Here is an 18,870-nt window from a genome sequence, read left to right on the forward strand (position 1 = left end):
CAACCACAGAAAAATGGTCACAGCCTCACACTGCAAAGTTGAATTTTGGTCCCAGAACCAAGTGGTTCTCATTGCAGGGTATGTTTGGATCCGTTGTAGTACTGCCTTGATAATACATCTGATACTCTGTCAAGTCATCTTTCCTAACAAATTGTGTGACATAAGTTCACTCAAGTTCTAGGATATTTTGTAAATTTTTTGCTTCATATTACCAGTACTTTTATAAAAACATATAACATTAGGAATTAGCATACAGAATTACATAAGTGCAATTTTTCACTTGTATTTTTTACAGTTCCTCTGTGCAGAACAAGACAGTTCAGTCACCTTTCTGCTGCCTTGCCATTTACATAATGATCACTTTTATAAACCATAAAAATACAGTTTATTTAAGTTAAATGTATTTGGTTTCTATTGGGAATATGTTTCTAGCCTTTGGGACCTGTAAAGTGGGCACACACATAGCTACAGAGCACATATCAAGTTGATATTTAAAATGTTGCTAACTATAATGAGGGAAATGGTTTGGGTATTGAAAACTATGCTTTTAGAGTGGATGTGGTCAAAGGGAATTGCTTGTAATTGTTGAAGTTTACAGAGTTATGGATATGAAATAATAGTGTGCTATCTGTTTTAGAATCATAATGGAGGCCAAGCATTTTAGGTTTTTTAAATTATTTTATTTTCTTTGCCAAGTTCCTAAAAAGCATGGAACCAGATATGAGTAACTACTAATGAGAATTTTGCCAAAAAAAAAAAAAAAAAAAGAGAATTTTGTAGTGCTTACTATCAAGCCTAATTACAAGTCACATTATATCATGGAAATTATTTACTTTACACATTTTCTTGGAGTGAAAAGTTTGAATGCATGGAAATGCCTGAGCCTAAGCAACGGTATAAAAGCAGATACAAAAAACGTACAAGGAAGTATGTTGAAATACATTTTTTGTTTCAGTCTTCACAGAAAAGAAACCAGTTGGATGATTTATCTGTTTTTTACTTGATAAAATTTACTCACTCTACTGACTAGGTTGGCCAAGCCTCTAGAGATTCGTTCTAAAAACTTGAGGAGAAAAACTACTCCCCAGATAACTGAGGAAGTAGTAAATACAATACCTGTCTTTAAAAAGGGAAGAAACAAAGACCTAGAAACAAATCAGCATATCCTGAGAAAAAATATGGGAAAAGTGATTTTTCAATATATGTTTGTAAACACCTAAGAAATTATCAATCAAAAAGAATTAATCAAAGAATTAAACAAAGAGAAGTAATACCAAACCAACCTGATTTTCAACTGCGATGAGATAAAAACTTTAATGTATCAGAGAAAAGCAGTAGATAGATACCATAAATTTGGGGAAGGTTTTTGAAACTAATGTCTCTAATGATAGTCTCTTATCAGCAAGCAGATCAGCAAGCAAAATCTAAGTGAAAGTCCTACAGTATGGAAAGCCATGCTCAGGAATTAGCAGTTTTTCACTGCCAATCTGAACAGAGGCATCAAGTTCCACAAGAGTCTCTTCAAAATAAAAATAATCAAAAATTGAATAATAATTTTAATGAATGAATTGAAAACACAGTTATGAAAGTTGCATGCAATATGAAACTTGGAATAGTTGCAAGTATTTCAGAGGAATGAATAAGAACTCAAAACAACATTGACAAATTAGAGAAATTATAAAAAAAACGAAGAAGCCACTTAACTGAGGTATGTATGAAGTACAACATTTAATTAGGAGTAATTAATTCACAACTATAGAATGAGGAACGATTGCTTACATTTCTTCCATGTATCTGAGGGTGGTGGATCACAAGTCGAACATGAATCAGTATTATCATATTACTGTAAAAAAAAAGGAAGTATGCATAAATGTATGAGTATGCATATATCCTTTGCAGAAAATATGAAATGTACCTTCCTGTATCAACACTGGTTAAATTTTCAGTAAGCCTATTATGGCCATGCAGTGGGCAAAAGCAACAGGAGTGTTCAAAGATATAGAAAATGTGAAAGCTCTAAGAACATCATTGAAAAACTGGTCTTGTTTAGACAGCAAAGGTTGGTAGGTAGAAAGGTAGATAAATACATGTGATAATTCCTGAGTATGTAAAACGTTTCTGAAAAAAAAAAAATAATCTCTTTTTTGTGTTAGTTTACAGTTTAAACAAGAATTAATGGGCTCAAATTACAAGCCCATTTCAGTTGGATACTAGAAACACTTTCTAATGTAGACACTGAAAGAGGTTACCTGGGTGGTCACAGAATCTCATTTTTTGAACATGTCTGAGAACAATTATCTGTCAAGAACACGTTTCCTAACTAAGGTCAGTGGAGTACCCACAGTGGTTTGGCATCCTTTCAACCACATTGTCTATGACTACACATAGTCTCTTGCCTCTGAGCCTGCAACACTTGAAGAATACGAAATTTTACAGAGTTCATCTTGAGCACCTTTGGAAATTCTGGAGTTTTTATTGCAGTAGTATAGAAGTCCAGTCACAGCCCATGACTCAACTACATAAGCCTTGAAGAAAATAGAAGAAATTTTTTGCCCTCAAGGAAGTCCGTTTCATTAGATGGTGAAAACACTAAACTTCATACTCTATGTCTCAATTTCTTTTTTTTATACAACTGCTTAATTTAATAATGACTAAAGAATAATTAAATACATATTTTCACCCTTACATCAAAGGCATTTGATTTAAATCCAGTCTATTTCAAAGTTCTGAAGAGTCCTTATGACTTCTGCTTGTAGATCCATGTCGGTTGAGTTGGTTGCTGTCATGCTGATCTTTGAAATTTGTGTCTACATCACTGACACCTATGGAAAGACTCCTGTTGCCTTCAGTAGTCCAGCTCTGACCTCAGCACAGGAAAGACATGGACCTGTTGGAGCAGGTCCAGAGGAGGACCACCAAAATGATCAGAGGGATGGAACACCTCTCTTGTGAGGACAGGCTATTGGGGTTGTTAAGCCTGGAGAAGCAAAGGCTCCTTCTTGCAGCCTTTCAGTCCTTAAAGGCTTGTAAGAAAGATGGGAACAAACTTTTTAGCAGGGCCTGTAGTGACAGGACAAGGGCTAATGGTTTTAAACTAAAGAGGGTAGTTGTTATAGAATAGACAGAAATTTTTCACAGTGAGGGTGGTGAAGCACTGGCACAGGTTGCCCAGAGAGGTGGTAAATGCCCCATCACTGGAAACTCTGAAGGTCCAGATTGGATGGGGCTCTGAGGAACCTGGTCTAGTCGAATATGTCACTGCTCATTGCAGGGAGGTTGGACCAGATGACCTTTAGGGGTCCCTTCTAACCCAAACTATTCTATAATTCTGTATAAGGCTCCTTTGCAACCTTAAAAAAATCAGCCTTAAAAGTAGTTCATGGATCTTACCTGACTCACATTTTCTGTGTCTTTCTGGATTACGGAGTTGCGCTAAATTATAGTTCCTTTTACTTCCACCTAAGCACCTTGTGCTAATTCTTAAGCTAACATTACATATAAGTAACTAATGGAAGTTGTATTTAGAGTTTTCATTTAAATAACTGGCCTTATCTTTTTTTGCTTGGCAATAGTTATCTCCAGATATCATAGGGGCTTTTGCTGCTACAGAGCTGGGTACTACTGATGATGCAGTGAGTTGATTTTGGGAACTGTTGTTTTTATCCCCTCACATGTAGCAGTCTTGCAGTGCCATAGGTAACTGTGCATTCACTCGTGTTTGTTCAAGTCTGGGTTTCAAGCCTGAGAGATTAGTATAGAATTGTTCTCACATGGGTATAAGAAGCTCAGTGGATATTCAGCTTTCACAGCATAGGTGATGTTTTCTTTGTTTATATGTGCAACTCCATCTTTAGCACTGTTGATTTTTCATGCTGCAATGAAGAATCTTGCCATAAAAATCTTACAGCAGAAGGCTTTATCATTTTTTTAATAGTACCTGATCGTTTATGTCCATCAACATTTATATTTGCATTTTGATATCAATATTTTGATATCAATATGGAATAATCCTCTAGCTTAATCTCTTTATAGGTTTAGACAAGAAACTCTTTTTTAAAATATTATTATTATTTCTGGTTTAATATGGTCCATTTTCTGAAGAGCTTTACTAGGTCCTGGACCTACTGTTGCTTATCTTGCAGTTCTCCCTGAAGTCTTTCTCGTATGCAAGGGCTATAGACCTTGTAGCTGTGGCCAACCTAATGCTTCTTGCTAAGTAAACAGAAAACCTCTGATAATTGCACTGGAATTTATACGTCTTCATATCAAAATTTATGTAGTTTATACAAGTATAGAATTTTATATATATTTAAAAATGCATCCAGCAAAGGCCGCCCTTTCTTGACAATGAAAGGAGGTCTTTCACATTAAATGGCCTAGTTTGATGTTCTCTCTCTTCTTCAAACATTAAACTATGTATGTCATCAGTTTACTTCCCAATAAAAATGAGCGATTACTTTTTCATTCTTGATTCACAGCCACTGCCCAGGTAATGTCAAAGCCTCTACTTCTAGTCACAGAACAAGTAGCACCCTCAGTCCTGAGTTGCATAGACCAGTTCAATGGCCATACAGAATGGCATTTGCATCATATATAAAGCAGCCATTTTCAAAAAAATTCAGAATGAAAGAACTTCCTCCTCACCTCCTCTGCACACTGAAGTCCTCAAGGTACCACAGTCTGAACAGACTGGATTCAGTTTTCAGGGACAGAAATCAGCATTTCCAGAAAAAGCGCTGAATACCAAGTTACACTGTTGGCTTCCATTGATGTGTGTTACCATAAGGAATTTTTAAGTTAATGAAAAAAAACACACGGATTTTCCAGTACTACTCTGCTAAGACAAAAAGCATAGAACATATTTAGGAGGAAATTATTGCAGTTTTTTTTTTTAAGCAGGTAGCAACTCATCAATGTTTTTCCAGCTGATCTATTCATCACATTACTTGTTGGCTCGGTCTAGTTCTTTACACTTTCTCAACACTTTAGCCCCTCCTGTAATTTCCCCATTAGTGACCACTGGGTTAGATTGGCTGTCATTCTGACTACTTTAATATCTACTTTAATATCAGGAGAAATAAACTAGGTTATTTGGTTGGAGCTATTACTTGTCTTGTATTAAGACATGATGCCCAAACAACATAGCCATCCAGTTACTCTAGTAACAGCTTAAAAGGGATCTCTAAAGTCACTGTGTAAATTGTAGTAACTTCTGCTACTCCCAAATCATAAGCTTTCAGGCAGAAAACAGAGATTAAAAACTCTGTCTCCCATTATTGACCCCTTGAGCTATCCAGTATCACAGAAAGAGTTTGTTTTAAAGAAAAAAATTAATCATATTTATTACAGAGACAAATGTTTCTGATATCTGAAAGACAAAGATAACGTGGCCGTTAAGGTTAGTCCTATTATATCCCAAAATGTCAACACACTTGCCAAAAGTGAATTTATCAGCTCAGTGCAGCCAAGAGATTTAGTTTATCTAAATGTCCTACAAGGAATAAATAGTTTACCACTGGTTTTGAAGATTGGGGCAAACCTAACATTCTATTGACATATGCTGTAGATTTAATTTAATGCTATGGTTCAGATATCTCTTCTGATAAATTTTAGTAATATCTGTGCTAAGAAGAATGGAGCTGTTTCAGTATTTATGGGGTTTAAAATGCAGAGTTAGCAAACTAAACACATTAATTGAAACAATGCTTGTGTATATTCTTGCAATGGTTTAGAGAAGAATTTTGCTAAAAATTCTTGGTCGGTTCTGAGTATTAGAGATTTAGTATTTTTCAGGTTTATTGTCTTTTCTGTAGTGAGAAAATACTCTAATGAAGTGATTAAATAGCTCAATTTTTATTTTTTAGGCATTTTGGAGATAACATCTGTAGAAATTGGAGTTGTGGCAGTTAAGTCCATTAAGAGCAACTATTACTTAGCCATGAACAAGAAAGGAAAAGTCTACGGCTCTGTAAGTATTCTTGTACCTTCCAAATTAATTACAGTAGTCAGCACAGTTCCTTCTAACCTACTGAAAACCGCACTTGTCCTGTGTATTACTACTAATTAGAGCTGAAATGAGCTATTCATCAACATTTCATCCTCTGGTAAACCAGCAGCTCCCTTTTCCACAAGCTCCCTGTTGGTTGTTAAGCTCATATCATACCAAAGCAGCTGCTGGGATTTATCATGCTTACTGCTTCAGTCAGTTTTCACATCAAGTAGTGGCCAATGGAGAGGGTCCTCCAAAATGTAATCCTTAAGTCTGTTTTTCACTGTTTTTCTGTAGTGCAGTCCCATTTAGCAGTAATTCTGGAGGGGATAAAGTGTGCCTGAAATCTTGGAAGCTTCAGCTGATGGAGCAGACACACCAAATTATCAAACTATGACTTCCAAGGAGATTTCTAGAGCAGCCAGTTTAAAATTGACTGTATTAATTAATACACAAGATTATGGGCAGTACAGAGACATACAGACTTATATATCAGCAGATAGATAAGCTTTGGTTGAGCAGAATTTGCGTATCATTTGAAAATTATCCATATATACTTTGTATTTGTGAAAGCTTGGGGTTACTGATACTTTCAGGGGAAAAAACACTAAACCCCCTCTACTAAAACAAACAAACAACCCAACAGATCCCAATAACTATCCAAATATTTTTAATAGGAAGCAATATGATCTATAAATCTGACTACTAAACTCAAGTGTGCCCTCACACATCCACATGATTACACAAACACCAAGTTGTTGTGGTGTTATATCTGGTTTTGTTTGTAATTTTGCAGCTTTTTGCCAGTTCCAGTAAGTTTGAGCCAACATAAATGTAAACTTAGTCAAGTCACAGGTCACAGGTAGGTGCTGGGGCTGGGTTTATCCTCAGGCAATGGAGCTAAGACTCGTACCACTGCTGAAAATAGTGAAGTAATGCCAGTCTCAGCTGGGACCCGAGGGACGTGAAGTCATTTTGCCCTCTTTTTTTAAGGAAGCATTTCTACAGAGTAGGTTTAGTTCATACAAGCTATATGAACTGTTCTGCCTCATCTGCACAGTGGCTAGTCATTCCTCATTCAAAAGGTTACTTCTGACTTTCTAAAATCCTGGGCAGTGTCAAAGGATCAAATTAAGGAAGGAGCAGAACACAGAAATGTTTCTTAAACTCCTGTAAATGTGGATTTTAGTTTCTAGAATTATATTGGTCAGAAATACAGGATAAGCAGTGCTCAGTCCTGCACCATTGCAAGGTATAAGGGCATACTGAGTTGCTGACAGTTACCATTTGTCAGTTAAGCTCCATTTATTGATCATGGGTATGCTTCTGTACATATGTGCGGGTGTTAGCATAAATCACCATCTTCAATTCACATGCCTCAGTTTACAACATTTAATTTAGTAATTTTTGATGGTCCATCCTAAAGCCTGAGATAAGTTTTCCTACCCAAGTTGTTAGGCACAGCTGGTGTGGTGAGAATGCATCCTAACCCTATATACACACAAAAAAAGTCAAAGCAGCTTTCATATACCATAGGTGGAAACTGCTGCCATAAGATTCAGTAATTCATAGTGTATTAGAAATAGTGTTGACAGGAGGATACGAATGTGGAAAGCCTTTTTTTTCGTTCCAGCTGAGATAATTTTTCAATATTCACATCATAAAATCACAACATAATGACTTATCAAAACCTATTCCATAACACTTCAGAGATTTCAAGAATGCTTCTGTTATTATTTTTCCCATCCTCCCAAGACTTGCAGTTAGACTCATATTACTACAGTGTGGCAGCTTGCAGATAGATTTGAAAAACGAAACCAATAAAAATTGTAAAAACACTCTTAAGCATGTGCACAATAGACATTGGTGCAGGGTTATGCTGAAATTTGTTTGAAACGAGCAAAACAGTCTTGGGCTAACTCTCAGACCCCTGCCAATAAGACTTCTTAACCACATCACAATATCATCTGTTCTCTCTATATTATCTAAGAATAGAGGTAAAAGTTTGGATTCAAGTACAGTTCTTCATTTGGGAAAACAAGTCAAGTAAGGCTGTTTCTATGTTTGGCGAATAAGTTTCCATTTGACTGACTTAGGTTAGAATGAGGGAGCAAAAGAAGTCTCACTATTCTTTAACAAAATAAGGTAGATAGGAGAAGTTACTGCAGTTTAGAACTGTGATTGATAGCCGCCTGCCTTCTTAATACCTTGCCGCCAGAGGTGGCATATTACAGCAAATAAATATTAAACTATGTAGCTTTGTGAATACAGGCAGTATCAAGGGCCATTTTGTAGACAGTCTTCTCTTGATAGTGCCTTCCCCAGCAGTCATTGTTCAACTAACTACTAATCCCAAAGTCAAAGAGCATTTTGGGAGCCAAATTGAGTTTGAATATCTGCAATTCTGTTAGGAAAACTTAAGCAAGTGTCCTGTGGTCTTTGCAGCAACTAAGTAAAACATGAATTATAGACTCAAAAATTCTTACTGTATTGAAATACTGAACATTTAACTAGTTTAAAAATTCTAATCTAAATTAATAGGAATGGAAAATATATTTTATTAATGTTCTTGTGTTCTTTTTTATTAATGTGGATACTTCCTATATCTTTACTAGCTAAATATCTAAAGATTTTGATCATAATAAAAGATAAAACATCCCTGAAATTCTTACCTGTACCATGAAAAATGTTTTATAATTCAGATATATTTCTTGTCTCATTCATTGACACGTTAAAAATGCCACATGCAGTTAGTATATCACACTCGGAGATTCTGACATGCTTCTGCCTGAGCTGTGAAATAACATCTCATTTTCTGAAATGCAGAAACAACAAAATGCTAATTTTTGTTCGTAATTTAAGTATGTTGTAAATATCCCACTTTGAAAAGCCTTCTAAATGGAATATAAGTAACTTGGTAAAACTGGGGTTTTCTATATGTAGGAATTACTTGTTTGTGAAAATAAAGCGTTCTTGTCTTCATTATAGAGAAGCAGATCTGCTTAAAAGTGCATTTAATATTATAGAAAAAAATAGTCTCCCCCTACATGCTTCCACATGCTTGTATTTTTTATTCTTTTTAACAAACTGACAACTGGTTCTCCTTTAAAAATAGAAAACCTTAATCCCTGGTACCATACACAAAATTGCTTTCAAGTTTCTCTAGTCAATAAGATACAGGATCATACATGATTCTATATGTAGGCCCTCTTCAGGTCAGCAAAGTAAGCAGGTCTCACATCCATTGTAACAGCAACATAACAGTGATTTGTACCCACCCAAAAAAAACGTTTTTCATGGCCAATGTGGTGTAAAGGATCTTACTTTACGTAAGAAGCAGGCCTATGCCATGCGTATTTGTTTAACACATGGTATCAGCCTGGTTCAAGATTTTTAAGAGTTGTATTTGTTAGAACTGAAATATGATGAATGATTCCAAGATTGCTACCTCATACCTTGAGTTTATGACTGAGAATTTGATTTAATATTGCTGCTATATTCCAACATGGAGAAGTATCATTTCACTGTTACAATTATGCACTGAATAATTTATGTCTTTTGTTGGTTTCACTTTTTGCAGTCTAACTGATGTTGTTTTAAATGCTGTGAATACAGTAAAACTTTTCTTTAAGCAGTGTGGAATCCTAAAACAGTATCACATACAGACACTGAAATCTTCTTTTTAGAAACTATTTACCTTCAGTATGTTGCAACTCTGAAAGATTATGTTTATTCTGAATTTGTGTGTTTTCTTTTTTTAACAGAAGGAGTTTAACAGTGACTGCAAATTGAAGGAAAGAATAGAAGAAAATGGATATAACACATATGCATCATTAAATTGGAAGCACAATGGAAGGCAAATGTTTGTGGCCCTGAATGGAAGGGGAGCCACAAAGAGGGGACAGAAAACAAGAAGGAAAAACACTTCAGCTCACTTTCTTCCAATGGTAGTAATGTCATAGATGAAGGAACTATTTTATTGATGCAATTGAACCAAAGGCTCTTATGTCAAGAATAGTTGTTAATCCTCTTAAAGAGCAAAGAAATACTGCAGACATCTGCTTGTTTGAAAAGAGAGCAGGGGAAGCCTTTGAAAGTTTTGGACTCATTGCTGGCATATGAAAAACTTTTATTTAGTTCAATGTCATATCTTATAATCAAGATACAAGGTGGATAAAAGGGGATGGAAGTTACTGCCAGTGTGAACAATTTTTTTTATCTCTGCAACAGAACTTAAGGGACGTGAGACAATCTGTTGAATGATCTTCATGGGGAAAGTTATTTATGGAATACTAACTCATATCAAAGAACTTAATTGCTCGTTCAAGCCTAATGATCCAATGAACAGTTAGACATGCAAGCATTTACTGGAAGCACTTGGGTCATATGCACAAATAATGACATTTCTGGAGAAGCCTTGTGGAAGAATGGATAGGATTAAGGAACATAAGCAAAGTAGTGTAAAACTGTTCTAACAAAAAGAATAGTATGGTTTGCTTGTATGTTCTAACTTCATTTCTTTTTATTTCTCTCTAAGTTATTTATTTAATAGGGTGTTAAATATCTTTTTGATTTGAAATATTTTCCTCATTTGCTTCTTTGTTGTTTTCCCTTTTTCTCAGTACTTCACACAGAGGTTGATAGGTTAAAATGTCAAAACCTCAGAAGTACTCTGAGATTAGACAAGGCTTTAAAGGCAGAATTTAATGTGTATAATCCATTTTTTCCTAAACTGTCTTGCACTTAAGCAAAAAGACCAAACAAGCAGTGCTTGGATTTATGGTATTGGGTGTCTTTATGTCGGAGAATTTTTTTTACTTATCAACACTCAAGAACAAACTTCAAGAAATACTTCGTTTGAAGGGTCTTTCTGCTATTTTGAAATTGAGAGAAGGGGCCACATCTGTACTTGGGTGTCAATGCATCTGTGTGTAAATTCATCTGACTTTGATTTCAATTTGAGACTGAGATCTAATGCATTGCAGTCAGTGCGATATTCTGCATCAAGCATTGGGCTGGAACCTAGATGTGGACAGCCCTGTTGAAGTCACTGAGATTGCAAATGTTAAAATTAAATAGTGTGTAATTCCCAAGCGTACAGTTTGTCCTTTAAAAGGTAAGTAAGAAGGCAACACAGTCCTGCACTCCTTATTCAGTTAATATGCCCGTTGAGCACATTTGTCCTTGTTACCAGCTTGTAGAATCATGGGCAAATAGTGGTAGCAATACTTAAGTAAGGACTGAGGGACAGGAGATCCAAAATCATGCTCGTGCATTTATCAGAGATTATTACTCACATGTATATTATATGAGAGCCAACCAAAAAGCTGTGCTGGTATCCAGCTTTAGCATGCCTTTCATATCTGTCATAGTAACTGAAGGCTCAAAATACATAATATCCAGCACATTTTTATGAAGTGTTACTAGTCCCATGGCTTAACTTGAGCAACTGCAGTATAACAAAGTTAAGCATAATATGAAGTCTGTTCAATTAAAGGTACCTAAGGTTTGTTTTATGTTTTGCTTTACTCTGTAATTTTAGAGAGCTCTGGATAGCTCACCAATGTAACCATATTGAAATTCATTTTGTTAGAGCAGATAAATAGAAAAAAGTACATCAAAAAATTTGTACCACTGTCTTCACATTGTATTCCACTAAATAAATAAATAAGCCTTTGCAGTGTCTTTAGTAAGAAACAAAAGTAGTATAATATTATTTTGTTCTAAATACTTTAAGTGATAACTATGAGATTATATTGATGCTGCAGTTTTATCTTCAATATTTCTTGTTGTGAAAAAGTTGGTTTTATTTTTATTGTTTGGAAACTGTATTTTGGTACAAAGGAGAGCCTTGCTTACTGTGTCTTTTTGAGAATGTGTAACCTCTATAAAGGCTGGTGTTGTTGGAATCTTCTGTAACTTATTTAAGTCAATGTTTAACCAGCACTTCAATCTTAATCTGTTATTTAAATATTAGCTGTTTTAAAAAAAAAGGCAAAAAATAATAGCTTTCCCTTAAAATACAAAATGGTCAGATTGTATTTCCTGTCCTTAAATAAAGTCAGCTGTTTTAAAACCAGGAATTCATTGAGAGGCAATATTTCAGCTGATAGCTGACGTATTTCATGGTACTTCATCTCCAACTTTCTTCTTCACAAATGAGATTTTTTGAGAAAGGGAAATAATAATTTCAGAATTTACATGTAATTGCAGGTCACAGTAAAACTTAACTACCATGATGAAAGTGAATTTCTGTTGTTTAAAATTTGTAATCAGTAATTCAAACTGGCAAGACCTAGTGAACAACCCTCAATGAATATTCAATGGGAGCTTGGGCAAATGCAGTATTGGGTGACCACTTAAAGGACACCTAAGCTGGAAATGAAATTCTCTTTTGACAGAATTACCTAGATGACTTGGTCAGGTGATGATTATGCATAAATAGTATCATAGTACTCAAAACACCATGCTGCTCAGAGGACAAAATGGGGATATATCACTTTTCCAAAGTGAGTCAGGAGCTATTTGTGACATGAATAGTGATTTCTGAAAATTAACAACAGAAAAAAAAACCAAAAAAACAAACTTGAAGGAATCAATTATTATTATGTGTTTGGTATACTGTAATACCCACTGCAGTGGGAGAAAACTGCAGATACTCTATTTAAGAGTATTACAGATCCTCAACCATAACCTCGTGTTTTCTGTCACCCTCAGCATAACAGACTCCTGAGAAAAACAGGGAAAGGGATTTAAAAAAGAAAAGAGAAACAAAAATCACTGAGCAACAATGTAGAGTATATTTTAATACAAATAATAAAATATGGGGAATAGAGAATAAGAGTATTGACCTTGTTTGTTTTATTAAACTGATATGATACTGCACAATAAAAATAAAATGGGAAAAGATCTGTTGTACTTCAGGATGTGGTTTTGTGCTGTATAGCCCCAAAACAAAACAAAAATCACTTGAACATTTGTAAGTTTCCTTAATTTTTTGCATGTGTGAGTCAGCTATCTCAACACTAATAACAACCAAATGCTTTAGATTCTTCCTGTAAGTATTCAAATCCACCTAGTTTATACAATGGAAAAAGCAATGAATTTAAAGCAAGCACATTTGATGAAAGAATGAAGGGGGTTAGGAAGAAGAACATGTACTTACATTTTTGAAGTAAACTTTAGATGTGGAAAAATAGTTAGATTTTATATAAGACTTCATTCAAGACATTTCAGGTTATACAGTTCGCTAAAGGTTAGTAAGCCTTAGTAATACAAGAACACCAGTGTACGAGCACAACTTTGTAATTCATGCCGCTGCTGAAACTGATTGTCTCTATTCACACGATCAGTCATAACCGCTTCAAGGAGTGATCTTGAAACTAATGCATGAAGGCAGCCCCTCTTTTAAAGTATCAAGTATCATTATTTACTCTATTAAGTTACATTGTGGGGCAGAATTAATCCTAATTTCCTATGTAAATTGGAGAAAGAAAAGTACAACACATAATACAAACATGTTTTCTGCTGCAGCTAGTCATGTGTAATTACTGTTGGTATTTTTCAGAAAAAGCTCATTGACTGAAACAATTTCAGTGTAACTGCAAATAACAAACACAAGCAAAAAAAAGTTTTATCCCATCACATTATAAGCAAAAAATAGAATATTAAAAATTGTTTTTTTACCTTTGCTTACCTGCTCAAATTTTTGAACCTTATGTTTAACTATATGGAATCTTTCTCAGAATAAGTTTTGGGATTTTCTAAAGAACCATGATGAATCTCAGATACCTGATTGATGTCTTTTCACTCACTAATCCCAGAAAAAAACCCAACACTGTAGTATGTCTTTTGCCCATGCCAACAATGTAAAGAAAATATGCTCCTGTGAAAGACAAAATAAAGGAACCATGACTAAGCCTCAAGTAACTGATATGGGAGCACTGATATCTAAGTTACTGTCGAATCAGGAGAATTTGCACTCCTGAAATTCCTCACCAGGATCTTTAGTAATGCCACTGTGTGTTATTTCATTGATGCACAATACTAACTCATGCAACTGAATAAATGGATATGCTGTGGTGATGTCAGAAATACATGTCCTATCAGACCATTGTCCAAATATGAGGCTGGAAGAATTGCAATATCCAAAAAAAACCCCATAGAAAGTACCCCACTGTAGAGTTCTGTGAAAAAATATTTAGGGCTCTGATAGTACATAGGTAATGTACCACAGTGGAAAAAACGGAGTCTATACTTACATCAAAGCTCAGACTCTGTGTTTATCTTGCAATAATGTAGTAAATGAGGAATCAAGATATTACAGATTCTTTATTATTACTGAAATGTAAAGTGTGTGTACCTTTGGTGTAGCCGTTCATCCAAGCTCCAAATGTACTATTTCACCATCCAAACTATTCTGTGGCTTTGTTTAAATTATGTTATAAGATTTTTTTTTATTATGAAACTGTTTTACTAACTGCTCAATGAACTTTTAACCATTTCATTTGTTAACAGTCTTCAAAAAAGTCTGCGCAAAGGCCAAACATCTTCAGTCCACACCTTTGGTCCACACCTGAATCTGCCCTTTTTTACTAGCTATACATAGCTGAAAAAGCAGATTACATTCAATGTTGTACATGCAGGAACTTGCCTTATTCAGTGAAGTGTGTCCGAGTGGGATGAAAAATGAATCTCTCCGATCCATTATTTTCATGATGCCCAACTAATTTGTATACTTTCTTGCATGAGCAATACTCTTGAAATCTCACTTCCCCTTGTTTCCAAAATGTACATCACAAAATTGTATGAGCACTTTAGCTTTCTCTTTCATATCTTTTTTTTTTTTTTAATCAAGTTGAGACAGCACTTGGGAGAAGAACTGCCTTATCAGGACCCTGTGCATACAACTTCACATTCTTTCCAAACTGTACTGAAATAATCATTCAGAACAATCAAAATGTTTTGAGCTTGGTCTTCTAGTATCCATATTCGTAGGCTTCAGATACAATTCACTACTTGAAAAAAATATTTTGTTTATACTCAATTGTAGAAAGACTAGTCTAGGAACAGCAGAATCTTAGAAAAAAAACCTCAATAAATACATCCTAGATTTTAGGGTGGGACCTTCCAGGCAATATTTTTAACAAATTACAATAAAAACTGAGGGTATTGGGTGTAAATAAAAATCACATCATACATTTTCCCAAGAGGTATTTTGGATTTTAAAATTTGCACTAAAAATGTGAGCTCAAAAAACACATTCTTCATTTAATCTTTTTGAAAAATACAGTTTTCTGTTTACTTTTATAGTGTTATGTGCAGTCTATTTCTATGTCAAGTTATGATTTCCTTCTTTTACAGTTAATGATGCTCCCAAACAACAAGATTCATAAATGGTTCATTGCAGGAGCTTGCACAACTGATGTCTCCAGTATACTGTCATTAATGCCACAAACGTAAAACACTCATTTCTGGTTCCATGTAGAACATGCCACAGAGAACCAGTGATACTGTAGTGTTTTGATAACCCTTTCTCCTGAAACTACCCATATGCCTACTAGTAAACACAAAAATTAGGTTCAAAAGTTAAGTATGTTTTGTGAGGATAGTTTGGCTATTGTAACAACCACCATGCACAAGGTACATTGCAAATGAAAATGTATTTTTCACCTCCTTTCCCCTTCCATGGTTCACTCAAGGAAAGGGAAACAGAAGGAAAGGATATGATACTATTATTGTTATTTACAGTCTTCATTGCTTTTCTTAATTGGTAGCCAATATATGACCTATGCTGGTCTTTGACTGGATCTTATTTCAGTGATGAAATGCAATAGAGATATCAGCAATCTTGTAAAGAAGGGTCTCTCTCCCTTACAGTCAGCCAATTTGACTTACTGAGTGCTGCTGATACAGCATACAGTTTATGCTCACTTAAATATAGATTAAGCTAAAAGATTCCAGCTTTGGAAGAAGAGATATGGCTCTGCTTATCCTCTTAAATGAGTACTGTATCCTTTGCTTGACAGAGATGGATAAGATTTGATTCATTAATTTATTTAACTGATTGCTTCTTAAATGCTCTGAGGTGAACGATATAGTGTGAGAGAAAAGCCTTGCTGATAGCCGTAATTATTACATTTCTATGGTAACTGGGAGGTGCAGTGGGAAAGTGCAGTGTCAGGACAGTTAAAGTACCTCAGTACAAAATCCTGCAGCAAGGTTCAGCCTGTATTCATATTGAATGCCACCATCAAGTTGTAAATGAATGCCTGGGCCTCCAGATTGAGGAAGTCAACTATCCAGAAGCAATCGTAAGCCCTTTGCTCCCAGGACTGCCCTAGTGTCTTAAACATTCCCACATTAAAGTCATAACAAACTTGTCTCTGGTTACATGTACAGATGTAGAACATGAGGCAAATTCTATTCAGAATCAGAGAGTGACAATGACTGAGTTTAAGTCAAGTTGCCTGTGTTTCTTCCCCTTCACTCTTGTAAATTTTCTCTGGACTTCTTATCTAAACTCCTGACACAAATACAGTTTTTCCTCATTGCACTTGAAATGCAATGTAGCATGAGGTTTCTAACACCACGTCCTATGGTGCACCAAGACTAAGGATGAAAATTCACTGGTGAAAAAAATAAGTGAAAACTGACAGGTGGCACCTTGCAAACACAACCATTTCTGAAACCTGCCTGTGATACACAGGACTGGATGTAAGAGCAGACAACTCCTCAGGACTTACATGACAGGTATTCTGCTTGCGGTTAAGCATTAGCATGTATTAGGTTTTCCCCAAACTTGTCATTTATTTTGCCATAAAGGACTTCAGTGAGCTTCTGACAGTTGTCTCAGCTTGTCCACTGAGGACTATCAATGTAAGACACCAGGTTTTGGCCCAGGAAGCACTGGAGCGTCTCAGTGCTGGACTTTGGAAGTGTACTTTAAGAAAATACTATAAAATTTCTCCATTCTTCTGCTCGTCCCTCTTGCCAATCTTTCATGCTCATTGTTGGAGGCAGAACACTTTAGAGCATAGTTTTCAGTCTGGCACAATACGGCTGTTCTCATACTTTATTTGGTAGGTCAATAATTCCACTTTGGCTTCTAGACATCCAAAAAAATGCCCACCTAGCCACTGCTCTTATGCAGTCAACATATAAGGAGTACTGCAGTAGCTGGGCATGCGCATCCCCATTCAAACTGACTGCATGTATTGAAGTCATTTGCGAAACAGACACAGAACATACAACATATCGCAGAAAGCCAGACCCTCAACTTCTACTGTGCATGTAATATCCATGTCCAAGAAAATCAAGATACTATGGCGCTACCTAAGAAATACTTAAACATTTCTACCCAAAATGTTTATATTAGATTACTGAATCAAACTGCGGTGAAAGAGGTATCCAGTAACAAATTCTGCAAAATAATCCTGGACTGATAATCCTAGAGACTGAGGTCTTCTCAAAAGCCACAATTCTTCTGACCATCGTATGACAGCATTTCCATATCACCCTGTACATCTAGTTTCATCTGAGTTTGAGGTAGAACTGCTACTACTGAGGAAGCCATACTATTTCCAAAACTATTAGATTAGATTAGTTCTTCAAATATGTTGAGACCAGTCAAGACTGGTTGAGTTGATTTTTGATACATGTCCAATTGGGCTATTCTATTATGTTGATAGATATCCCTATTTTCACCATGGATAGTTCAAGAACAAAATTGTCAAACTGAAGGGAAATTTAAGTTTAAACATTTGGAAAAACCTTCTTAAGGCTCAGGGTGCTGACGTAAATTAATTAGGATAATTGTACAACTTTCTGAGTTTTAAGCATGTAAGAGCTATCAGAAATAGTTTACTTTGTTGATTCTGCCATAGGCAAGATTATGGACTAGCTCTCTTCCAAGGTCCCTTATAGCAATATTTGCTATGATTCTATGAACCATCAGCTGAATCTATATAAAACAGTAGATAGTCAGCTGCAGTCATAACTTTCCATTATTACCAACAGGCTCAAACTCAAGCCAGTAACATGTAGAAATCCTATAAAAAAGTCACTCAGAACCATCCAGTTCCCCCACCCCCACGGCCCCAATTAGTTTACACAAGTGTGTTGCAGTGCTGAACAGGAAAGAAAAGTAAGTAGCTAAAATCTTTCTAACTAAAAGAAATCAGAGTGACTAAAAGCAGCCCAAGTATAAATTGTTTGCACAAACTCTTCCAGGAAATGTTGGCAAGATGGTATTTGGTCCCTTTTGACTAACCATTACAGAGACATGCAATCTGGGTCTGACTCAAGCTCCATTGCGCACTGATTGCAGGAAACAAGACTGGCCTGGGCAGTTACAATATGCAAAGGTCAGTCTGCCTCCTTTTGACATTTAGTAACTTGTACAAAAAGCAACAGATAATTTTCATAGATAATTGCTATATTTTTCAGCAGTCCTTGCAAGAATAATGCTACAGTGAATAAATCTCTCCATCAACCCACTCCTCCTCAAAATGTGCTATGTCTTAATACCGGTTGACTTATGGATACTGGCCAAGAACCTTTACTTACTTCAGTTATCACTAACAGCACTGTAAATTAACCAGTAAATCCATTTGTTCTATTTAAAGCAAGTTTCTGATCTGATGGCAGCTTCGTAATTTGTAGTGCTCATTTTATGTTTATTTTTTTCTGTTCATTTATTAAGTAAGTGTGGTAGTTGATCAAATGACAGACTGACCCTGTATTATATAAAGCCCTCTATTTATACTGGGACAGCTCAGCCACTCACAGTTGCTTCTTCTCACACTCCATATCACTATTTTATAGATATTAAAAATATATAATACAATACTATATATACTACAATAATAAAATAATATATA

The 18,870-nt window shown here is 35.5% G+C and overlaps 1 protein-coding gene across 1 annotated transcript; it reads left to right on the forward strand.

Moving 5' to 3' along the window:
* Positions 1-1,956: 1,956 nt before the first annotated feature.
* On the forward strand, positions 1,957-9,951 carry LOC104627867 (fibroblast growth factor 10-like). The gene is made up of 3 exons (XM_010296254.1): positions 1,957-2,059; positions 5,865-5,968; positions 9,754-9,951. Exons 1-3 carry the CDS (start codon positions 1,957-1,959, stop codon positions 9,949-9,951), a joined length of 405 nt encoding a protein of 134 aa, XP_010294556.1.
* The last annotated feature ends 8,919 nt before the right edge of the window (positions 9,952-18,870 follow it).

The sequence above is a fragment of the Phaethon lepturus genome, unplaced genomic scaffold (genome assembly GCF_000687285.1).
Source record: "Phaethon lepturus isolate BGI_N335 unplaced genomic scaffold, ASM68728v1 scaffold7631, whole genome shotgun sequence".
NCBI classification, from domain to species: Eukaryota; Metazoa; Chordata; class Aves; order Phaethontiformes; family Phaethontidae; genus Phaethon; species Phaethon lepturus.